General features: G+C 35.6%; 1 protein-coding gene across 19 annotated transcripts; it reads right to left on the bottom strand.

Moving 5' to 3' along the window:
- Nucleotides 1–1,226: 1,226 nt before the first annotated feature.
- LOC111370531 (probable serine/threonine-protein kinase SIS8) lies at nt 1,227–20,049 on the bottom strand. Of its 19 annotated transcripts, XM_022992260.1 has the most exons (15): nt 19,823–20,049; nt 17,725–17,938; nt 16,325–16,458; nt 16,056–16,190; nt 9,971–10,373; nt 9,506–9,601; nt 9,176–9,330; nt 7,092–7,178; nt 5,077–5,242; nt 4,177–4,441; nt 3,156–3,279; nt 2,995–3,014; nt 2,700–2,856; nt 1,682–1,970; nt 1,283–1,469 (listed from the first exon to the last, which is right to left on the bottom strand). In XM_022992260.1, the coding sequence occupies exons 8-15, from the start codon at nt 7,121–7,123 to the stop codon at nt 1,314–1,316; spliced, it is 1,209 nt and encodes a 402-aa protein (XP_022848028.1). In that variant the 5' UTR covers nt 7,124–7,178; nt 9,176–9,330; nt 9,506–9,601; nt 9,971–10,373; nt 16,056–16,190; nt 16,325–16,458; nt 17,725–17,938; nt 19,823–20,049; the 3' UTR covers nt 1,283–1,313. The 19 variants fall into 19 exon arrangements, 16 of the variants coding, with proteins under 16 accessions (XP_022848026.1, XP_022848028.1, XP_022848029.1 ...); XM_022992261.1 differs by lacking the exon at nt 9,971–10,373; XM_022992262.1 differs by lacking the exons at nt 9,176–9,330; nt 9,971–10,373.
- Nucleotides 20,050–26,033: the final 5,984 nt, after the last annotated feature.

Raw genomic sequence — 26,033 nt, 5'->3', positions numbered from 1 at the left:
TACTGATCTGATGTATATTACCCAATAATGATTTGATTCATGTTCTTCAAAATCTTGGGTGTAGAATTTCTGATTGAACAGAGGGGCCCAGGCATTTAACGGCTGAGATGCAGAGTTAGTGGGCAACATGTGAAGGATGAAGGGGAGAGGGGTCCTCTAGATAAACCTAATCACACAACAATCTAAGATTAACTCGTTAGATTATGAGTAATTAAGTTTAAAAGCAGAAGATTTTCTTGGACTAATATGTTCAGAAGAAAATGATAAGTGAGATGGGATCATGGCCTGTCTATTGATGGCTTCAATTATTGAAGAGATGAGAGAAGGGGATGCTTGAATATGCAGCTGTTGTTTTCTAGTATTGGCAATCATCACACAAAGGAAGTAAACAAAAAGAGAATTTTACTGACACTCTTTTATCATCACCCTGTAGACTTTTGAATTTGCAGATTCAAATTCCATCTGATATTGTTGCCTGCTCCTGCAGATTTCACTTAATGGAAGTAATCCCATCAACTCGACCTAACAATTTTTTGAGTTTGATGCGGTACGAAAACAGATAAAGTCTTAACTGAATTTCGTAAGAAGACTATAGTATCGCACTTCAAATCACCCATGAAGAGATTTCTTTGTCGTCTAATCTTTAGCTATATGTTCATATTAGATAACAGTTTGTTAGTGATAACACCTCTAGAAGGTTAAAGAACGAATTATACCATATAATGAAGAGTTACGAAGTATACAATAAATAATACACTGCTAAATAAAAAAATAGAACAAGTGAGTGGCTGGAAATTTTTGCTGAGCTTTATTCTTAACTTCTTCTTTTGTTTGAGTAATGCTATTTAGTGCCACTGGTGCTAAGTACCGGTCTAGATGACGTGCCAATGTCATTAATTGATAGATTACCTTAAAAGTAGGAAAATAAATTACATTTAACATATTCAATCACTACTTGCATGACAGCTATACTAGTGCTCTATCACTACTAGTTCTAGATAATATTATTCTTTTATTTAGTAGATGGTGAGATAGTGGACCACACATTATAAGAATATCTCGTATAGTGTCATTTAGTGATGCCTAGATTGAAATTATAATGTAAGTAGTGCTAAATAATATTACTCAAATTATATAATCACATTAACAATATTCAATAAATTAGATAAGAGAAAAAAAAAAAAAAAAAAACAAATATATCTAGAGATTCGAAGTACAGACTGAGGAATATATAAGCACCGTGAATGGCAGTCACACGGAAATACCTTTCTTTATTGAAACTGAAGCATTATCTAGTCACAAAATGGGTTTATTTATGTACAAATTCCCCATGCAACAACTCTCAATACTTCCATCACGGCGTTAACACAAATCAAAAGAACCAACCTAACCCAGCGTGCCTTCCCACTCATGGAGGCGCGCGAGAACTTCCTGGCAGTTAGGACGTTCATCTGGTTCTGCCCAGCAATCTGGAATAAGAACGAATCAAAAGCTAGTTCTAAAGCGGCACAACGCAATCAAGACGAATTATGAAGAAGTAAAAAATGAACCTGCAATTAACTTGCTCAGAGGACCTTCAGGAATTTCAAGCAACAGCATAAATCTATTTTAGTTTTTTTTTCTTTGGGTATAATCCTTTTTATTATTCTGAATAACAGTAGAGAGGTAGCATTATACTTACTCGAACAGATGGAACACCTTCCCATGGCCTTTTGAGCGTGCACAGCTCCCATATGATGACACCAAGGCTGAAAATATCACATTTCTCAGTGAAGGGTTCATTGCGAAGAAGTTCTGGTGCCATCCATTCCGGAGTTCCAGCAGAAGAAGAATCCTTCATTGGCACAGTAGTCAGTGCTCGTGAAAGCCCAAAATCACATATCTTCACTGTCCAATTCTTATTCAAGAGGCAGTTCGCACTTTTCAAATCACGATGTACTATTTTCATTCGATGTAAGCACATCAGTCCCCTTAATAAACAGAGATGAGTGGAGATTAAAACAGAAACGGAATGAAACAGAAAAACATATACCAGACTGATGATAAACCCCCCTCTCAACTGAGATTAATCATAGTACGTTCTTTTGACTTTGTTTCGCTCTTCAAGGGCCATTAAGTTCTCTTTCAAGGCACAAAAAAGTTAATTAGGAGGTTTGCCTCAAGGTGCATAATTAGTGAGATACAGTGAAACACCAAGCAAGAAATAGAGCCCAGCACTTACTGACAAAATAATTCTTTAAATAGTAAAATCAGTATCATCATCCAGTTAATTGAGTAACCAAATAAATATTCGTTTTCATTTGATAAAAAGTATGAACTGTGCAAATGTGAAATTTAACAAATTAATTACCGCGTAATTTGAAGTGAATTTTATCGGTTGAACACAGCACGTACCCCATCTGATTCGACATGACTGCCATGGCATCTTATCCAGATCACGAGATTAAAAGATTTTATTAACCAGTCTTGGATAATAGATTAATAAAATTCAAACTAAACCCTATACTCAACAAAAACCCTGTAACAGATTGTGTGCATTGGATTTGAGAATCTAATGATCATGCAACCACCTTACCATCATTTTTCCTTTTTCTTTTGCTACGAGCATAAGATAAATTAAATGCCCTGAATCCCTAAAACCAAGCACACAACTCAATGTGCAGTGGAGAACAGATAAGGAAGATGGTATCTGCGTGAACCTGCATATATCACAAAGCATTTTAACCCTCCTTTTCCAGCTAAGTTTCTTTTTCAGTCCACTTACATGGATCAGATAATACAGTGATCCCATCTCCATATATTCAGTAACCAGGGACAAGCGAGGAGGCTTTGTACAAGCACCAAGGAACAGAATAACTGCATAGAAAAATATCGAGCACTCTCTTAACATCTCCCAACTTTCAAGGAGAGAAAGGAAGTGAAATCCCAAAGGTAAAAAAGGCTACGTGATAAAATATATTACTATTTTCAGAAATGTTTGAAGAAAGACGTTACCATTAGGGTGGCGGATACGGCTGCAAAAGGAAAAAGAAATGTCAGTATCAAATAAATGCTAGTTTCCCCTTTCACCTTTTGTTGGGGGATGTAGAGATGTTTGTCCATGGAAATAGTTTTATTCAAAAATCTATAACATCAGCACACCAATTATAAAATACCTTAAGATAGATATTTCGTTGAAAAAATCTTCAACATTCTCAACAGTCAGTTCTTGTTCCAGAAACACTTTGATCCCCACTTCTAATCCATTCCAAGTGCCACAGAAAACTTCCCCAAAGAATCCTAGAATACAAAAGAAAAAAATGGAAACTGAATTTAAAAAATGAAAACTATTAAAGAGGTGAATAGCATTAAAGAAAGATAAAATTCAATGTCAAATAGCATGTTCATTTTAAGACCATAAAGTGTTCAATGTGTTTATGTAAATGCATTTAGAGGATTGCTTTGTCTTAGAGATAACGTTACAGGATCAAGATAGTGGCTTATTTGAGAAATATCACAGCCAAGGAAAGAACGACATTCTTGTTCTTTCCAATCATAACTATGACTTTCTGGTTGCAAGAAAGTTAAAACATGAAAACGAGCTTAATTAACATAACATTCTTTAACCAAAATGATATTAGGACATCATAAATCTTAGGTTATGCTGTGAAGATTATATTTTTAAATGCGAAATATATATCTCATCCAATTTGTTGTTCTCTTTTTGAACTATATGTGTTGTGTTTGAACTAACACAAGCACTAAACAGATGATACGTGTCCTTTTGACTGCACATAGATATAAAAGATCATTTGATCAGCTAAAGAACTAAAAAAATTATAATTTCTATCCCTTTATTAATAAATATTCTGTCTCCCAATAGAATCAGATTTGACATAATGTGTGCGCGAAGATGCAAGTGCATGTGTATCAGGGAGGGGATGGAGTGAGGGTCAGCATATTCAGGCAAATAACAGTAGAACAAAGTGGGAATATAAAAAGCATTTAAATGTACAGCGTTTTTTGAAAATGGGGAAAAATGGATAATAGTGGCTTCAATTGATAGAAACCCCTATCATGGCACTCTTGCACTAAAATTATTTGACTATATTAATCTCCGACTACAGAAACAATTTAGAAATGAATGTTCACAGCAAGTTTTGCTTTGCTAATCAGAAACTAATATAAATAACATACCGATTCCAACACGGGCTCCAATGGTAATTTCAGAGAAATCAATGTTCCATTCTTGAAAGGGTAACAATGGCTTCTTCAGAATCTTTGATGTTCCAAGCACTTTATTGAATATTGACATCATATCAGGACTGGCAGATATTGTGCTTGCCTTATCCCTAAGAGAAGCTTGATTGCCAAAACATTGAGGAGGTGATGGAAGTGATATTGCCTTTTGCTTCCCATGAACACTATATTTCATATGGTTTTCAGGATTGAACCTTGATAGCTGGAAAGTGAAGCATATGACATTAAACATTAAACTCCAGCTAAATTCCAGGACAAGACTAGACATATCTGGTCATTCAGGAAACTATTAGAAATCTGAATTAATGGGTATGTGTTAATATTTAATTCACACGGATCAAGATTAAGATCTGTTGTAAATATTCTGAAACAAGAAAATTTGTTTCAGCAATAATAGTTACAAGTCGAACACAAAAAATGCATTAAGTGCATAAAACATTCATCGGAAATTATTTTAGGATAAAACAACATAATTTGACCACTGATATTAACACCAAACAAAATTATGAAAGCTTGGAATTATTTAAGTGAACTTGAACAAACTGTCTGGATTCTAATAAGGTGAATGCTCTCAATTGCCATACGAAAAAATGAGTAGATCAGATTCTAGCACATCATACAAAGGGAAACTTTTTGATTTGTATAGTAAACGGCCAAGAGATTGCCCGATGTAAGAAACTTCTAAGTAAAACTTGACAAGATAAAACATGAGAGATCGAATGCAAAACAAGACATCAATTTGTGACCCAAAAGATAAACAAACAATGTAGCACTTAAGAGTTATATGCAGGATTTCTAAGTCATTCTTTTAAGAAAGAAGCAGAGAAAAGAACATACACTTTCTTGTAGATCTGAGCTATCATCTGTTTCACTTGTAGATCTCTGTGTAAAATTTACTTGTTCCTTGGGAGGACGATTTCTCCTTGGAGTTTGATTCATCGTTCGAAAGGCCCTTGATTCAAGCTCACCGTCAATGTTATGTGAACCAAAAAAGCAGGTAGAGCTACCAAACGCATTTATAATCAGACTTTATTGTAACCAGGTCATGAGGAAAACAAGTGGTGCGAGCTACATCAGCATGTAATCCACGTCTAGAAGTGATGGGACCCTCACTCAAAAGGGAGGAACTTAGGTGTTTACAACCACATCTTAACACAGTATAATGAAACAAGGCATGAAATAGGAGCGTAAACAGATGAAAATTCCATACCATGGATGGTACCAATTGGTTTATTGTCCATTGTTGAGGATTTTAAAAAAAAAAAAAAAAATCATCTTTTCTGTAACATTTAGAGATATTATGTGAGGTAGTCATTTAATAGGGTATTAGAGTTTAGCAAGGCTGTTAAGGAACATTTTTGGTAAAATCCCTAATAATATATTTTTTTTTGAAATGCAATCAAATATTTTATTAATCAATGGAAAATACACAAAAAGTGTATTATCAATTTACACCAAAAAGGAACAACATAAAATTGGACAGCCCCTCTATATGCCTAGTAGTTGTAGCATTAAACAAAGTATACATGCCAAATAAGACATTTCCCTAATATGCTCTGTTGCTCGTCTTTTATCATCAAAACAATAGTTGTTTCTTTCTCTCCACATACACCATACGATGCAATTCGGAATAAGGCCCCATACAAGCTTGCAATCCTTGTCGCAAAACTTTCTCCTCCATGCCTTTAACACGACTTTCATATGCCTCGACAACACCCAATCCATATGCTGAGACGCCAGCATATCGTTGCACGACAAACGAGCAGCATCACAATTAAAGAACAAGTAGTCAATCGTCTCCACATCCTTCCTACACATATAGCAACACTCTGTAACATAAAAACCTCTTATTTGAAGATAATCAGTAGTTAACACCTGTCCCCTAACAACCACCATAGTAAAAATGTCATCCTTGGAGGCAATTTACATTTCATACCATCTCCCAAGGAAATAACTCTCCACTGGTCCCAATAAGGATCTAAAATACGTGCCGACTAAGAAGATACAATCCCATATCAACCTCCACCGGCTACAATCACCCTCTCCTACCCTAATGTATACCTCATACAAAGATGTTAATAACAAAGCATAATCATCCATTTCCTAGTCCTACAAACCACGCTAAAAGACAATGTTCCAATTAAAACTTCCATCTAAGACCTCATTCACCGTAATACACGGCTCCAAAGCAATACGATACAAAGGGGGAAATCCCTCCCTAAGCAACTACTCTCCACACTAGCAATCATCCCAAAACTAATAATATTACCATTCCCCACCACAAAAGTCAATCTATCCCGAAAAGCGTTCCACCATCGTCGGATATACCACCACAAACTCACCCTATAAGAGCTACGGCCATCGACTTAGCACCATCCCCCGCCATAACACCATATCTTGCCCCAATAATTCTCTCCAAAAACTCTCCCTCTCCACTCCGAATAACCACAACCACTTACCCAAATAAGGCCTTATTAAACTCTCCAAAATCCCTTATAATTATTCATCATTGATTACTATTTCCCTTATTAGTGCCAAATTTGAACGTCGCTCATGTTTATGCCACTGCATCTCTTCACTTGTGACAGAAGGTTGCATGTACAGGATGTATTGGAGCTTGATAGTGTTGGAGATTGCCCAACATCGACTAAATAACGGACACCGATACACATTTTATTTCATTACATGGCAGTTACAAGAAAATCAAAAACTAAATCTCAAATGAAATGAGGATGAACTAATGGTGAGATCCAATTTTATTTCCATTTTCGAATGAGTATCTTCAAGCTTTAACTTCGCCATAGAAATAAAAACTTATAAAAAGCATTATAAGTTCTAATAGAGTCAACCACCTTACAGTATCATCACCAATCTCTGGTATCATGATAATACAACTTCGTCTTCTCCTACAAGCATCTATCGGATATACAACAACAGACCTGTAATTGGTTAATGAAATGAAAGTTAATAACACCACTAGAAAGCAGATTTTCTTACCGCTTTCGACAAACAAAAAAGAGAAATGAAGAAAAAGTAGGTAGGAAATTTTTTATTTTTTATTTTTTGAAAGTTAATCAAATATTTTATTAATCAATGGGAAATACACTAGAAGTATATTATCAATTTAAACTAGAAAGGAACAATATGAAATTGGACAGCCTATCTATATGTCTAGTAGGCCGCAGTATCAATCCAAGAATACAATGTCAAATAAAATAATTCTCTAATCTGCTTTGTTGTCCGCGTTTGACCGTCAAAACAACGGCTATTTCTTTCTTTCCACACACACACTATACGATGCAACCCATCATAAAAGTGGGAGATTATTTGTCGAAAGAAAATATATTAGTAAAATGAACCATACAGTGAAAAGAGAACCCATCATAAGCTTTAATAATACAACAGATGACAGAACAAAAGAAATAAATGATAAAACTTTCCTTGTCAATTAATCAAAAAGAATATCAAGACTGAGATGGGTTGTTGTATAGAAAAATCAAATCATTTAGAAAATAAAAAATATATGACGAAAAATATGATGGATGTCATTGCCAATACTGATAGGGGATGTCATGTAAAACACATAATTCCACATTAATCTCTCATAGAAATGCATTTCTCGTTTGCTGGGATAAAAGATTTACTAAATCGTCAATGAAAGTTAAATGGGAACAATTAACAAAATCCAGCTAATTTGGAATTTAAGGTGGAAATAAGATAGAATTCCCATGCTAAAAAACACTTCATACAATTGCATGAAATTAGACAAGTTTGCTGAAGAAGATTACTAGTTACACTAAACGCAACAACATTTTAAATCTTTTCGTCCAATCAAGTGGATGGCATGGCTTATGTTGTGTTCTCCAAAAGAAACTAGACTACCACTTATTTCTCCCACTTCTCTTGTAGTCATTGAGATATGTTTTTACATCTTGACAATGTGGCTCTTCCCTCTTGGATTAAGCTCCCATAGATTACAAATATCAGAGTGGTGAGAATTTTAGTAGAGATAGTATTAATTCACTTTTCAAGTTAGACGCTTATTTTAGGAAACATGATTAGTTGTCTGTCTTGTACCACTAGCTAGGATCAAATTCTCACATGCCTTCAATAGATTTTATAGTATTTTTTTCTTCAATTACCCTATATAAAGGGGCTTATGCATTGTAATACATTCAAATTTTGATATGAAACAAATTTGATATTCTTCCCTAAATTCTCTCTCTATCCCTCTTCTTCTGTTACTCCTCTCTCTTTTCAATCTTCATCTTATTCAATTGTGTTCCTTGCATTCAACGTCAATTTGTTTTCAATACAGCAAAATTGTTTCCATACATCCTATTTGACTATTATCACACTTAAATGAAGGTTTTGTTTTCAATATAACAGAATTATTTCTTTATCGAAGCACATTTGAGCCACCGTTGTTGCAATCATTTGTTTCTACACGCCAATCTCTTGTGATAGTGCATCGTGCTCGTGTGGATTCCACGATAGGATTTTGAATGAGTTACACACATCATTGCTTCTTAAAGTTCGTTGCCACTACTTCATTAAAAGGAAATATCGTCTCCCATTGGGTAGATCAGATGCTTGGAAATGATTTTCAGATTCGATGTGGTTAGTATCATTATTTAGTCGGGAAGAAAGATCATCCTCACTGTCTAAGAAATTTTAATATATCTCATCGGGGTCGAATTATCAGACAAGAAGAAATGATGGATATCCTATTAGATTATTATATGATCACTTTCCATGTTTAGATTCTTATTTTGAAAGAAGATATTAGGTTTTATTTACTAGATTTCCTAGGATTTTATTACGTTTATTTACTGGATTTTCTAGGATTTGATTAGATGTTTCCTACTCAGAATATATTTTATAAAGCTCTGTATAAATAGGGTTATAAATAGGGTTTATGCATTATAATACATACAATGTTGATATGAAATGAATTGATATTCTCGCCCTGAATTCTTTTTGTTCTTTCCCTCTTCTTCACTCTCTCTCCCTCTTCCTCTTCTTCTCTTTCTCCTCTCTGTTCCTCTTCCTTTTTGAATCTCATTCTTGTTCAGTCATGTTCCTTGCATCCTACATCAGAGTTTCACAGATGTATAGGAAATTTTAGACCAATCCAATTGTTTTCCACATTATGACCATTACAAGTCTCACATCAGCACTTTTTATCAGAAATATGATTACCAGTTATCGAGCATGTAAAGAAATTAATAATAAGAAAAAGTTATCATGTAAATATAAATAAAACCTTGAACTGGCTGTCCTTTGTTTAACAATGACTTTCTTCCGGCTGCGCCGTGAAAACGAATTTTCTACATCAGGTTATCAGTGCCAGTGCGGTAAACTGTAAGAACAAGTTGTATTAGTTGGACTACAAAACAAGAATATTTAATCTTTTGCAAAAGTCAAAAGCCTACACCATTATAAAGAGTAAAATCAACCATTTAAAACATGGTTCCACTTCAATTCAAATATCACTTCAATTCAGGGTTTAACACTGCAACAGTATTGTCCTCAAAGATGAACTGCAAGTATTCATAACTGTTTCAACCTTATAATGATATGCGGTCTGAAGAATGATTGTACTACATTCTGCGGAGGGTAGAGAAAAGAAAAAGAAACAAATCTTAAACCTAATGTGATTAGTATTGAAGCCACAAAATTGTTGTTACCAAAGCCTCAAATTTTACAGATCTAAAATACAGGTTCTTACCGTTGAACATCTGCTTGATCTGAAAAGATAATCAGTAGGCGAATCATATGAGTTATTATCTGCAGAATCACTCTCACCAGTAGAGATGAGTAAGAAAAAGTGCCTCTCCAGAGCTTAGTGTCAGCTTGCCCGGAAAATGCATAAGATCACCTAGGAGTTCTACAGAATTCAAAACAACTATGGCAGACATTTGCTTAAATGAATCTGCTCGTTCCATTACTCCTCCTCTAGGTAAACCCTGAGAACAGGGAAAGAAAAAGGGAAAGATTTGGGCAATAGCTGAAATATACTGGGAATCCACATTAATTTTAAGTCCACTCTTTGGAAGCCAAGCTGTTGAGAAGCACAGTGATAGGCTCCAATCCACCTCACTTATTCTTGAAAGATCCAGAAGCAGAATATCCTACAAGTGGGTGGGGAGAGAAAACTGAATTCTGTTAGAAGAGATCTATAAATGAAGGTAGAAGCTAGCAATAGAGGGGAGGATATTGAGTGAGTAGAAGAGAGAACTTTTGGAGACTTTAGTCCTCTCGAATGGCTATTGTTTCCATTCTGTTTCTGTAATTTCTCTTAGTTTTCTTCAATCATTTTTTCTGTGAGAGGCGAAAACCTTCCCCCCCATGGAGCTCCCCTCACAATCCAAAATAACCCAACCACCACACCTCCACACTACCGGCGCTAGCGACCAACTGTCCGGTAGGCACCACATAACCGGCCTCACGCCACAAATCAGCCCCTCCAACCATGTCATTCACACACAGGTGTAGTTTACTGCGGGAAACCCTAGCGCCGCCCAGCCGTTTCCGCTAGATCCGGCCACATTTCGAGGAAACGCGCCTCACCGGTGGCCTCAGTAGGGACCGGCGACCCCTGCCGGTATTCTGTACCTTACACGCGCCGCTCCGGCCGCGCGTTTGCCGGCGCTTGTAGTCCACGCGCCGCCGCCGGAAAACCTGCGGCGGCAGCCTGCTGCTCCGAGATCAATCGGCTTGTCCGTTCCTCCATTTGATGAATTGCTAGTACACAATCAGGGGGAAAAATTGGCGGATGTGCGTAGTATGGTATTCAATCATCGTTTCAGAGTGGAGGCGAAGGACTTCGCAGTATCTATTAATGATTCTGGCACTGTTAAGTTAACAGAATGGGTTCGAAGTTATAGGATTCAATCTTTATGGGAAGGTATGGTGCTATTTGGATGGTGAATATGGTAAACAGATTGAGGATGAGAAGTGAATTTGAGGAATGTGTTTTTAAATTCAACGAGTCTTCAAGAGCTTTTTTAGCACAACGGTGTGTGAACCGTCGAGGCAGATATTTGATGATAGCACAATATGGGGAGAGGCGTCGGAAAGGAGTTGTCACGATACTAGAAGGTGCAAATGGAGAGGGATGGGCGTCGGTCTTGCAGGTGTTTCAAGCAGTTGTTGACTCATTTGTTGCTAGGGATAAGGCCAAACGACAAACGGTGAATGAACGAAACAGACAAAGGATGACTTATGCAGAAATTATAGCAAACTCACAGACCTCGGAGAATGCCAACCAACGGATGCTACAGCAAAAGGAAAGGACAAATAAAATCGGTGATAACGAAGGTCGCGTCATTTGTTTGAGTAGGGCTGAAATAATGACCCGTGCGCAGGAGTTGAAAGGAGCATTGGATGAATTACTTAGACTGGTTGGAAGCGGGCCTGAGATGGAGCCCATGAAATTGGTACGCTGTCACAAGTGTGGGGTTGAGTTGGATGAGGATTAAACCGGTGAAATATACGTACCGGGATTGACTCATGAGGAACTACCATCAATTACAGAACATGCAAAGCAGGGAGGAGATGAACATTGTGAATCTCAGAAGAGGATGGAAGCGGGATACCATGAAAACGATGACGGGGTTGACTTTGTGGGGGTCAACCGAACTGAAGTAGACACGGGGATTGCAATTGAACAAGAAGAGGAACCGCTGTCTAAGGAAGGGGAGTTTAATATGGTGAACTTGGAGAAATTGACAATGGACACTGTGAAAGAAAACAACTCTACACAGACGACATCAAAGGTTACGAACGCTTATAATAGGAGGACAAAAGATAATGATATGGGGACCGAAAAAACTTTGGTGTTATGGGTAGGTGGTGCCAAGAAAGGAGAAAGTGACAGTGACATTATACCAGTGGTGGAAGAGAAAGAACGGTCCTTTGATCATCTCGAGGGCTATCAGGGTAAGGATACTTCAGGAGCTGATGTGTTAGAAGTTGGTCACCCACCTTCAAACTGGGTTCTATAAAAAATTCAGGAATTCAGTTAGTTGGTTGGCGTGTCATGTGATGTGTATGAAAGTAGATTGTTACAATTATTCGAGGAGCTGGAGGTTAATAGGGGACAAGATATCAGTACACATGAAAGTAAATTAAGAAGAAATGGTGATCGTGAACTTAAGAGACTCAAATGGTCAGTAAACTATGCTGGTAAGGGTGGCGAGTCCAAGAAAGGAACAATGGGGAGGGGTTATGGAGTGTTACAATGATGCCAAAACTCATTAGCTGGAACGTAAGGGGTCTCAATGAGGTTAGTAAAAGGCTTGGTGTTCGTCATTTGCTAAGGGGATGGGGGGCAAATCTTGTTTGCCTACAAGAAACTAAGATGGAGTTTATCTCGAGGGCGGTGATTCGTAGTTTATGGGGGCGGGGGCGGCGGCGGGGGGAGATCATGTAGGATATCAGTTTTTGGGGTCATCAGGGGTTTCAGGAGGCGTGTTGGTGATGTGGGACACTAGAGTGCTTGAGATGAAGGAGGTGAGTATAGGGGCGTTCTCCATATCGATTTCTTTCAAAAATTGTGAGGATGGATTTCGGTGGATGTTCACAGGTGTTTATGGGTCTAATTCTGATGACAATAGAGTGGGTTTGTGGGATGAACTGGCTGGAATGAGAGCTTGGTGAAATCTCCCTACATGTATTGGGGGTGATTTCAATGTGATTCGATTTCCTTCGGAGAGGTCGAGTGGTGGGAGACTAACTAGGGCAATGAAGGAGTTCTCAGATTTTATTAGGGAGAATTTGTTGGTGGATTTATCCATGATTGGGGGAGATTTTACCTGATCATCCAATCGGGATCGACCTGTTTTGTCTCGTATTGATAGGTTCTTGATTTGTGGGGAGTGGGAGTCTAAATATTCAGATGTCACTCAGAGAAGATTGGAGAGGGTATACTTGGATCATTTTCCTATTATGTTATCGGGGAATAGAAGGGGTGGTAGAAGAAGACCTTTCAGGTTTGAGAAGATGTGGTTGAAAGTAGAAGGTTTTAGGGAGCGAGTACAGACGTGGTGGACTTCCTATGAAGTTAGTGGGTCTCTCTGTTTTGTATTGGATCAGAAGCTAAAGGCGTTGAAAGGGGACTTAAAGAAATGGAATGAGGAAGTTGTGGGCAATGTTAACTGCAGTAAAAATCAGTGTCTGTCAGAGATAGAGTTGGATAGGCGGGAAGAGAGTCAGGGGTTGACTGCGGAGGAGAAGGAGAGACATAAAGTATTAAAGGAAGAGATGGAGAGGTTGGTGGAGATGGAGATTAATTGGCGACAGAAATCTAGATTTATTTGGTTGAAAGAGGGGGATAAATGCACTAAATTCTTCCACAGGGTCGCCAATTCTAATAGGAGGAACAACTCCATCACAGTTTTGGAGGTGGACGGGGTTACTTATGAGGAACCACAGGAAATTGGAAGCCAACTGGTGAATTTTTATCAGAACCTCTATCGGGAGCAATTTGAATGGAGGCCAGAATTGGAGGGATTGCATTTTTCTACAATCACTGAGGATGATGCCCGATGGATGGAGAGACCATTTGGGGAGGATGAAATTAAGGAGGTTGTTTTCAGCATGAACGATGATAAGGCTCCGGGACCGGACGGTTTCTCGTTCTGATTCTACAAAGCGTGCTGGGATGTGGTTCGACCGGACATTGTGAATACTTTATCTTTTTTTTTTTGAACGTGGCAGATTCCAGAGAAGTTCTAACGCCACATTTATTGTGCTCATCCTTAAGAAACCGGGAGCGATTGATATTAAGGACTTTCGCCCCATTAGCCTTGTCAGCAGAGTGTATAAGATTATTTCGAAAGTCCTGGCAAACAGATTAAAGGAGGTGCTGGGAAAAGTAGTGTCCAAGTTTCAGAATACATTTGTAAAAGGGCGTCAGATTTTGGACTCTGTGCTTATAGCGAATGAATGCATAGATTCAAGAATGCGCCTAAGGGCCCCAGGGATGCTTTGTAAGCTAGATATTTAGAAGGCTTACGATCATGTGAATTGGGGATTCTTCTTGTATATGCTCAGGCGCTGTGGCTTTGGGGATAAATGGTGTAAATGGATTCAATTCTGTATTTCTACTGTTTCATTCTTAGTTTTGATCAACGGAACACCTGATGGTTATTTCCGGAGCAGTAGAGGCTTGAGACAAGGGGATCCATTGTCCCCATTGTTATTTGTCATTGTGATGGAACACTCTCAGTAGGATGATTGAAAGAGCCGTGAGAGCGGGTTTGATAAGGGGTTTTATGGTTGACCAATTGTAGGCGTCTCATCTGTTATTTGCAGATGACACGTTGATCTTATGCGATGCAGATATTGAACAATTCAGGAACTTGCGCCGTCTGCTCTTTTGTTTTGAAGCGGTGTCTGGTTTGAAAATCAATTTGGGGAAGTCTGAGACTATTCTAGTTGGGGAGGTCAATAATGTCGAGGAGCTAGCTGATATATTAGGTTGTACAGTTGCGCAGTTGCCGATGTCATATCTAGGACTCCCGTTAGGGGCACGATTTAAAAGTACCCATATCTGGAATGATATTGTGGAAAGGATGGAGAGAAGGTTAGCAGGGTGGAAGCATATGTACCTTTCTAAGGGAGGTAGATTTACTCTCATTAAATCCACTTTCTCCAATCTCCCTACTTATTTTTTGTCATTGTTCCCCATTCCGATTGTAGTGACAAAGAGATTAGAGAGGCTTCAAAGAGAATTTTTGTGGGCAGGGTTGGGAGGGGAGAGGAGAGGAGACTCCATTTGGTCAATTGGGGAGTTGTTTGTTTGCCAATGAGGATGAGGGGTCTTGGGGTGAGGAGCCTTATGTTGTTCAATAAAGCCTTATTAGGCAAGTGGTTGTGGCGATTTGGAGTGGAGAGGGAAAGCTTCTGGAGAGAAATAATTGGGGCGAAATATGGTGTGACGGAGGGAGGATGGTGTACATTTGAGGATCGTGGTTCTTATGGGTGAGCTTGTGGATGTATATCCGACGGGAATGGAGTGCTTTTTTGGACAAACTGAAGTTTGTGGTTGGAAATGGTAATGAGATTAAGTTTTGGGATGATTGTTGGTGCGGAGATCAACCGCTGAAGGAGAGATTCCCTTCTTTGCATCGCATTGCCTCAGTGTCCACTGCTATGGTGAGTGATCTCTTAGACATTAATAATGGGAGCTATAGCTGGAATATTACTTTTAGGAGGGATCTTCAGGATTGGGAATTGAAAGATTATTCGCTGTTTATGACCATTTTACATGAGGCCTAAATTTGGATTGGAGAGAGGGATTGCATCAGGTGGAGGACAGCACAAGATGGCATTTTTTCAGTTCGCTCGTATTTTGGTTCCCTCATGGGATGTGTGAATAATTCATTCCCCTGGAATTTAGTGTGATAGTGTAAATTGCCTCCTCGGGTGGCATTCCTATTGTGGACAGTTGTGAGGGGACAGGTCTCAACGGTGGATAATCTTTGTCGTAAAGGCTTTTACGCAACCGAGTGGTGTTATATGTGCAAGAAGGATGGGGAGACGATCGATCATTTGTTCATTCATTGTGATGGTGTATGTTGGATTTGGAACAGTATACTCAGTTCACAATCTATGGATTAGGTGATGCCTCATCGTATAGAGGACGTGATACAGGCATGGCGTAGAAAACTTCGGAATAAGGATAGCAAACTAGCATGACACCTTATCCCGGGCTGCATTGTATGGTACGTGTGGAGAGAAAGGAACAACCGTTACTTCGAAGACCAAACAAAGACAAGAGAGCAGATAAGATAAACATTTTACTTTACCTTGTATTCTTGGTTTAATGCTGTGGCTAGAAATTCTGTAGATGGGTTGCCTAATTTCATGTTGTTCCTTAATGGCTTAAAGTGATTGTACACCCCCCGTATATTCTCTTTTAAGTAATAAAATTATTTGATTACCTATCAAAAAAAAAAGTTTTCTTCAATCAATAACAGCAACATATTTTCTGTTAGCAAACTGCAACTGGAACATCATCACATAGCACAAGGAAAAAGAAATTTATATGCAACTCCAATGAAGATAAAATACTTACCACCATGAGCCTACCATCAAGACCAAAAGTATCAGCAAAAACTTTGAACAAAATTGCCCGAGAACAACATGAACCATTGTTTAATTTGACCTAGCACATCGATACCATGATGTCAGAGGCAAGTAATCACAAACCTGTATATAGTGGCAATTAGTCAAATGCAAAAAACCATAATTTCATGACAGCACAAAGAATTAATTATAGCTTAATAGTGCAGTAAGACACCCTTCAGTGTTACATAACTTGCTAAGCATTTTGAAACTACACATTTCTTTCAGCTTCTAATTGAGCAATTCCAAATAAATCAGCCATGTTCCAGATTACTACATGTCAACTAGGCTATTACAATACAAAATAATTTGTATGATTTAGTACAACAACAGTGACGAATCCAATTAAACATTTGCGAAGCAAGATAAAAATGAGATAAACTAATCCTCAACTGCACTATGATAACTCAGATAAAGAAACAACTACTGAAGTGAAAGAGTAAGAACCCAGTATAAAATATTAAAGTAAAAAAGCAGAACATAAAACAACACGAGTGCCAAATATTTTTCTTTGTTTTCCTTTCCTTTGGAAAATTAAGGAAGAAGACAACATAACAACAATTCTATACCTTTCCAAAATAATAAATAAAAAAATTGAGCATCAATTCATTTTGGCCATTAAAACTTTCAATTATTTTTCCCCTCATCCAAGAGAAAAATGTAGAAAGGGAAGCATCCAGTGATGGCACACTTGAATGCCACCCTGCACTCAAGAGATAGTCTTATTTCATGAGTACATGGTCTTTGACACTGGGGACAAGCTTCTTAAAACTCATCATTTTACTACTCTTCTGATATATGATCTCAATCCAACATCAAATACCCTTCTCTTCAAAGAAACAATCAGTCAAACCGGCTTCAGTTCACCACTACTTTGTGCTAGGTGATCGTGTCAGGATCATCAATTTTGACTACAAGGGATCCAAAACATTCAGTGAATCATTTAACTGATGCAAATCACAGCTTTGAAGGAATTATATTATCCCCAAGGTAAGCCCATTTTGCCTTTTATGATTCAAATCATGGACATAAACCCAATGATCTTCCTTCTGTAATGCATAAAAATGACAATCTGTAGCACCTTTAATATTTTGATCAGTTCGGCATATCTTGAATCATTAAAACTTCAGTCACTAGTAATCCATGCAATAATTCTTTGCCAGTAATCTGGTAATAATTATATTTCACATAAATAACTGGTATATTAGATTCAATACCAAAGAGAAAAGCTAGGAACAATAAGCTTAAGAGAGGAAGAGACAAAGTACCCACATCTTTAGAAAAATAACTCAAAAAATAAAGAGAGAGAAAATCATGCACCAAAATGAAAGAATAAACTAACAAAGGTACCAGGAGACTGCACCAATCCAGCTATTTTCTTGATCAAGGCAGTAGGACTTGAACTCAATCCCTTCACCAAAGTGGCTGCCACCTGCTTTAAAATGGAGAGCTTCTTATCTTCACATGCATTGGCAACAAGCACATTGAGCATAAACCCCTCCCCAAAAATGTAAAGCTCGTCTGAAGAGGGAATAGAGTCAAAGGGCTCCTTGAATCTTCTTTCCTACAGCACATGGAATATCATACAGCAACTAAAACTGCTATGAGCGAAACTTTGAAGACCATATTTTCATGCAACGAGAATTTAATGGATCAACTGTGGGTAGAATAAAATGCACGACCCAGAAGAGACAGAACTTAAGTCATTGACAGTAAATATCAAGCAATAAAATTGCATCATCCCAAATGACCCTCAAAAAATATTAAAAGAAAGGAAGGAAGTCTCCAGAAGCTAATATGAAAAAAAATAGATAAGTGACATTCCTTTACGATAATTGAACCCTTTGAGTACCAACACTCTGAGCTGAGAAAGCATCGAGTGATCATTCAAAGCCACTCATGGTAAAATAACCTGGAGCACAACATTAATATGAAATATCTCATTTCAAGCCTGATAGTAAATTATCCAATATGTTGCCATCCTAACAACCATAATCTCTCCACATCCGAAATAAAAAGTGTAGATTTACACCTACAGTTAAAATTTTTAACAATAGATGTAGTTTTAGGAGAACGCTTATATATATAAATACTTTAGATATGTAGCAATCAACAAAACTAGCTACTTTGACACTAATTTTAGAACTATATTGCTGAAACTAACATTTTCAATATATTTTAATTATGGGCACTGGGCTGTACTTTTGTAAGTTGTAGTTTGAACGCCAAAATTAGCATAACTGAGAAACTAATAATTTCAAACCACTGATTTTATCAACTGACTTATTCAAATTTAAACTATATGCTTTCTAAGACTCTTCAAATTTATTTCAACCTGATATCAAGAAGACTCCAAGGTGTCAATAAATAAATAAATAAATAAATAAAAGGCAATTTCAGAAGGTGAAAGTGTACTTGAGCAAACTCTGACTATAATAATGCATTTATTTATTGTCTTCATGGATTCCAACATGATCTTCACAAATATACAAGTTTCCATCCTGTAGTCAATATGCTTCCATTTGTCACTAAAGAAAATGGTTGGGAATGAGAGAACCTACATATTATGAAAATCTTCTCACAACAAACAATTTTGTTTCCCAGGTTCATGCGTAACATCTGAAATTTAGAGAGAGATATTTCTACGCCAAGTACATATCTCAAAGTTCAAATGATTGAAAACCTTTTTTTCTATAAATTATTTTCCTTCCCAATGTTATTCAAAAACAGAAGTACTTGACAAAAAGGTAATCACTTATAATTTCCTTGTAGTGTATATCTGATATTTCTCCCAAAACCTTGATTACAGCCTACAAAAATACCAATTAAGTGATTATTAATCTAATTATTTCCATTAATTATGCACCCAATACATGTTTCCATAAGCAAAGCAACAGAGGAGGATGACTCCTCAATAGTTATCACTATCAAACACCCTCTTCTAAAATACTTCATCGTCTAATGGTGGTCACCACTTGCCAGTTCTCAACCTATTGCCAACTCTTCCACTAAGAATTGCGACTTCTTCTCCAACTATTTATTAAATTACTCATAGGTTCTGGAACTACTCGCTACTACTACATACAACGCACAAAAAAAATAAAAATAAAAATAAATTAGTAGTAGTTTGAATCCAATTATTGAATCAATCTTTCAGTATTTAATTCCTAAAGTATAAACGTATACAAAAGTAACCACTAGCAATCACTAGACCAAGAAATTAACACAAGAAAAATCTGCTCGGCAATGGATTCAGACATTACTGCCATAACAAGTAACAATGAAATGCTAACAGATATAACACATTGTTGATAAATAAGTGCAAAATAGCTAATTAAAGGGAATCATAACCTAAAAATTCAACATCGTTAGCAATAGCAAATTATTGAACCGATCTACATGAGAACACAACGTGCGCGTATGCATATGCATAGGCACGGAAGAGTACCAGAATATCCGATGAGGCATTTTTTGAATGGCTCTTCGAGTTCGAACCATTGAACCTGAATCCGAGTTTTATCAATTTCAATGCAAAGAAGTGATTCTAGTTGTATATGTTGAGTGAGTGATAAACGGATTGGATTTGACAGAGAAAGCTACTGTGGAAGCTACGAGCCCCAGGCGTTCGTTATTGAGGGCGAGGGAAATCTCGTGGCAAAAATATCCTAATTAGCATTCGAAGTGTCCTTCTCTAATAGTTCCTTTTTTTTTTTTTTAAATAATTTTATAAAATAAATAAAATAAAAAATAAAAAATAAAAAATAAAAAATAAAAAATAAAAAGATGAAGAAGAAGAAGGAAAAAAAAAAGAAAAAAGAAAAAGATAAACAGCGCTCAATCGAAACCTAAATGTACAATCCTCTTCGAAGAGATACAAAATGGAGGACAAAGATGTCTCGGGGGTTAACTTTGACCATGTTCAAGTCTCATTATTTAAAAATTCATTTTAAAAAAAAAAATTATTTTCAACTATACATTCTCAAAATAAAATATTTATACTTCAATTCTAAACTTTTTCTTATCTTTTAAACAAACGTTCTCCAAAGATTCACTATTATAAAGCTCATTTAAAAAAAAAAAAAGGAACTCAAACATAAGCTTTATTGTTATGATTTCCCTATTTGATACGTTGCTTCCACATTTCATTTAATGTTATCTAAACTGAGGATTACAATTCCAATGAGACTATATATCATTTTAGTAAATTTTAATAAAAATTTATTAAATGCTTAGTTGAAAAGTTAATTAAAATTAATTGTTAACTTTGACTTAATTTTTTGTTAATTTTTTTAGTCAAATCAAACAATGATTAAGCCCTTGTTGAGTTCCATTTTTCCAAAATAAATTTTATAATAATTTTTTTTTTTTGGAATATGTATTTTAAAAAAATGAAAAAAAAAATTGATAAAAATGTCTAATTAGGAGAATGTAAAATTGAAAATGAATTTGGAGAGAAGTTAATTTTAAGATTAGATTTCAAACTTGGGATAAATGTATATATTAGTCAATTTTTATTTAATGATATTATTTAAATATTTATGTTTTATTAATTCAACAGGGATGCATTTACAAGTTACAAAAGATTAAGTCCTTGTTTGATGAGGATTAAAATCATAGTTTTAATAATTTTGATAAAAATTGGTGAATTATATGATTTAAAAGTTATAGGTTTCATGAAATATGTGATTGAAATTAATTATTAATTTTTACTTAAATTTATACTTTGATGATGCTTAAAATTTAAATTAAAGTTCAACATTGTATTCATGAGAAAACGCAATATTTAGTCAAAATATGGAACTCTTGAGCGAGGTTGAAGCAATATGAGATGTCTCTAATTTTGAGTTAATAGCTTAGCATTTCATACACAAAAGTCTTTACCGATAAGTTTGGTGGAAGAAATTGCCGTTGGCATTTGGCAATTATAAATATAGCGGAACTTCTCTATAATTTGTTCCCTTCAGGATATAACAGTTTGATTGTTTATCATATTATTAGCCTGGACAAGTAGTTGAGCCCAAAACTCCACTAAAAAAATAAAATATTTTTTACTCAATAATCTGTCAAAGAAAATGAGTGAGAATACAAAGAAAAACTATAAGAGAATTGTGATTATTGTGGTATTGATGAATGACCAAGGAATTGTCCTATTTATAGGTAAAAATAGTCTAAGGTTGGCAACGCTTCGATTTGAGATCAGTTCGGTCAAAATCATCACCAAATTACTAATTTTTTTACCATACTATAATCACACCATAACCACGAAAGTTGATTCCACTCGGTTTGGACGGTTAATAATCACGAAATAAATTATTTTTATAGGTCCAGCCGTATAAAAAAACAAAAAACAAAAAAAAAAGTCAATGAAACAAAAACACAGTACTAAGCCAATTTAGCAAACAATATCTCAAATGAAAATACAAACAATATTCCAATTCCCAAACGCAAAATTCGAATTTAATAAACAATTTTCATATATATTTAATATTTGTGTAGTATGGTGTAGGGTTATTGGGTTAGGTTAGTTGGACTTTGTGGGTCGATAATGGGGCTGAATTTTGGGTTGGACAAAATCATAGAAAGAATAATGGAAAACTCAATTGTCCAATTAATTTTTTTAATGGGTAATTGGTTCGGGGCAGAGGTCGACGGCGTAAATATCATACCCGTCCCACCTTATTGCACCATCGATTTGATTTTTTTCGCTCGAATCGGTTCAGTTAATCACTGTTTTCGATTTCGATAGTTCAAATTGACATCCCTAAAATAGGCCATCCAAAATAAAGATGTGTCATAAACACATCAAGGTTACAAATTCAATTCCCACCTTTTTCATCTTTTCATTTTTCCGAACCTACAACTTCTTCATTTTTCTAACTTCCAAGACCTACAAACCTATTGAAAGAAAATGCAATGAATGAATTAAATATATTAAAATGCACCAACATTACCCACTCATTTATATAAAATAGACGGAAAGATTACAAGGCAAAGATGGACTATTATGCATCATAAAGGTGAGCTCTGTATTGAACCTTCATTTAATAAAACATAAATTACTGCAAGGATAATAGTGTCACAACATTGAACTTGACCACTTACGGGAAATACATAAGTTCTGTCCACACGTAACAATCCAGGTATTGACATGAGCTTCAATAGCCAACACATTACGGCCTTGTGCTAATCATAGTTTTAAAATTACTTTTAATCATAGAGAAATGAATTTTCCACGCGCATGCTTAAGTGTCTATTTTAAGCCAAATAGGGATTTATTTAACTTGCACATTTTGCTTTCTTATTACAGACTCCACAAAGTCTTCAAATTGATCCATATAAATTTTCTCATCTAGATCCCCTTCAAAAAGGCAGTTTTTACATTCATATGATGAATTTCAAGATTATAAATTACAGTTACTACAATCAACAATCTAATGTATGTGACTCTAGTTATCAGAGAGAAGGTATCCAAAAAAATCAAGGTCAACTTTTTATATATAAATCTTTTGCAACAAGTCTAGCCTTGAATTTATCGACTATACCATTCAATTTATATTTCTTTCTATTGACTCATTTTTAACCAATAGTTCTACAACCTGGTGGTAATTTTGCAAATTTCCAAGTATTGTTAGGAGAATCCATCTCAACATTTACGGCCTCCTTGCAAAATATAGCATCAAGTGATGTAAAAGCTTCTTATAAAGAAAAGTGAAGTATCCTCGGTATTGAAAACATAGTAGTCAAGACCAAAATCTTTTTCAATTCCAGCTCTTTCGCTCCTTCTAGGTTCAACTAGAAGAAATAATAGAAAGAAACAATAGAGCCAATAACTAATCTAAACATAGAAAAATATGTGCACATATAACATAATATATATGAATGAATAAATTTCATTTTAAATAACATAAGCTTTTAATAATATCGACGTTCAACATAATCATAATGCATTTTGAGTTGAAATTTTTGTGCAACTGACTATAAATTTTAAACATTCAAAATTAATTTGGTTTTATTTCTTTTCAAGTTTTGGTTTTTGCTTTTAATTTTCAGATTTAATACAAATTCAACCCTTTTAATTCCAATTTTAAAATCATACTTAGTTGAATGGCATAAATTTCATTAGTGTAGGGCTTTAATATTTTCACACTAGAGTATGGTTATTTTTTGTGTTTCTCTCTATACTTTCTTCTATATTTTTTACAAATTGATAAAGGCTTATTCTTTCTCTCCATGTAGTTGTCCCTATATAGAAAAAGAATTAATTATAAAAAAATTTGAAGCCGTGCAGTTTCGATAGAGGACATCATTTTAGGCAAGAATCTGAGGTCAGTCCTTTCTAATTCTATCCTCTATTATTATGTGTTAACTTTATTTTGTTTATATTTTCAATTGGTTATTTAGTTACACAAATCACTTGATATCTCCAACCATCTAAAATCGTGTCATCATTTGTTAATGTATATTCTTGGTAGGTGAGAGTATTGTAAAGTATTCACAACTTTGATGAAGCCTATTTTTTGAATAAATTTTGTAAAAAATGATATTTAAAAAAAAAAAACTAGTGAGGAAAATGTGTGTTGCATGTTTGTTAGTGAATGTTAAATATAAGTATATGATAATTGTTGAACGGAGATGCACGACAATATTTTATAAACTAAAATTGAATAAAGTGAACACAAGAAAGACTAACAAGAAAATTGCAAAAAATTATTGTCGTTCTTTGAATCCACCCATCAACAATGTTATCATAATAATGAATATACATGTTGAAAAGAGCACATTATTTGCAAGCTCAATTAATCCGTACGATTTGAAATAATCATGCAAACCAAGCATAAAATTATTTAAAAAATCACGTTAAGTCAGTGAATAACTTTTAAAATAACCATTGATGTAATTTCATTACTCACCGAACTTTTGAAGCACCATTCAAGTAGATGGCAACATTCACAAATCAAAAATGTATTTAGTTAAACAAGAAATTTATTATCCTGATACATTAGTTGTTCAAGATTATGAACAATAAATACTTAAAATAATTCCTTTCATAGCCTTGTTCAATGTGGAAGGAAGAAACAATAAAATGTATGCATCAAGTTATGGTATAACAGTCTCGTGATAGAGCTGCACACTCAATTTTAATAAGTTGCGAGATGATGCAAACCATCAATTCTGAAGACACTCTCACCCACAATTTAGTAACATTGTTTCCAACACAATCAGATGCTTATTATTTCTCTTGTACATGTTAGAATTATAGTTGTTCAAAATAATAATAATAATAAAAATTGTTGTGGGCTTAACCATGCGGCCGCATGAGGCCCTCCCGAGAATGGGAGGGCCATTTGCACTATAACCATGCGACCGCATGGTTATAGCCCATGCGCACCATTTTTCTTTTGAATTTGGTGCCTTTTCAACATAATTTTGCACCATTTCATGGGAACTCTTCAAAGCCTATAAATAGGTGTTCCAATTGCAATGAAAAACACTCTTGAGAAAATTAAGAAATCCACCCCAAAATTATTCTCCCAAATTATCACATAATCAATCCTATATCTATTTTCACTTGTTCTTTGTGAAAGATATACTTTGCTTTTGGTGTTTTTCACACAAAGGCTTGTTTAATCCTACAAATTATTTGCCGGAACTCCTCCAAAGCATTGGAAAGGGGGCAAATAACGTTTGAGGATAGCGTTATCATTTTCGTGTTCAAGCCTCTAATCATATCTATATTCTTTTCCTCTTTGGTATTACCAATTTTCTTCTCTTCATTGCTTTAAATTTCCAAACAAACTCAAACGTTAATTGCATTTACTGCAATGGAGTCGGAATCTACTATTACTACTATCAAAATGATGAATCAAGATCTGGTGCGTTTGGATAGATTCGATGGTGCAAACTTTACAAGATGGCAAGACAAACTCAAGTTTCTTCTAACGGCGTTGAAGATCTTCTACGTGCTTGATTCAGAATTGGAACCCATTCCCGATGCAACTGACAAGGCCACCGAAGAAATTCGCATAGAAAGGAAGAAACGAGAAGAAGATGAATTGATATGTCGTGGGGACATTCTAAATGCATTGTCCGATCGACTATATGATCTCTACACAAACACTACTTCGGCTAAAGAAATCTGGTATGCATTAGAAAGCAAATACAAAGCCGAGGAAGAAGGTACTAAAAAGTTTTTAATATCTAAATATTTTGATTTTAAAATTTTAGACAATATACCTTTATTGCCTCAAGTACATGAATTACAAATAATTGTGAACAAATTGAAAGTGGTAAAAATTGAACTTCTCGAAACTTTCTACGTGGGAGCAATTATTGCTAAACTCCCTGGTTCTTGGAGAGGATATAGGAAGAAAATTCTTCACAATTTCGAAGATTTTTCTTTAGAAGACATACAGAAACATCTTCGCATTGAAGAAGAATCAAGGGCAAGAGATAAGATTGAAAATTCTAATGATGGCTCTTCGAAAGCCAATGCCGTGGACAATGTGGACAACTCCAACAAGTTCAAAAAGAAAGGAAAATTTCTTGGTCCTAGAAAGGATCAAGGAAAATTCAAAAATAAAGCCAAAGGACCGTGCTATGTTTGTGGGAAATCGGGACACTATGCTGAAGATTACAGGCATAGGAAACAACATAAGAAG

This window comes from Olea europaea, chromosome 21 (assembly GCF_002742605.1).
Source record: "Olea europaea var. sylvestris chromosome 21, O_europaea_v1, whole genome shotgun sequence".
Lineage (NCBI taxonomy): Eukaryota > Viridiplantae > Streptophyta > Magnoliopsida > Lamiales > Oleaceae > Olea > Olea europaea.
The sequence above is the reverse complement of the archived record's forward strand: the minus strand, read 5'-3'. Positions and strand labels throughout refer to the sequence as shown.

Coding starts and splice junctions, on each gene's coding strand:
- LOC111370531 (XM_022992260.1), bottom strand. CDS start 7,123: ATGATACCAGAGATTGGTGATGATACTGTAAG. Junction 3,280..4,176: donor TGGAGCCCGTGTTGGAATCG/GTATGTTATTTA, acceptor TTTGTATTCTAG/GATTCTTTGGGGAAGTTTTC. Junction 3,015..3,155: donor AACGAAATATCTATCTTAAG/GTATTTTATAAT, acceptor TTCCTTTTGCAG/CCGTATCCGCCACCCTAATG.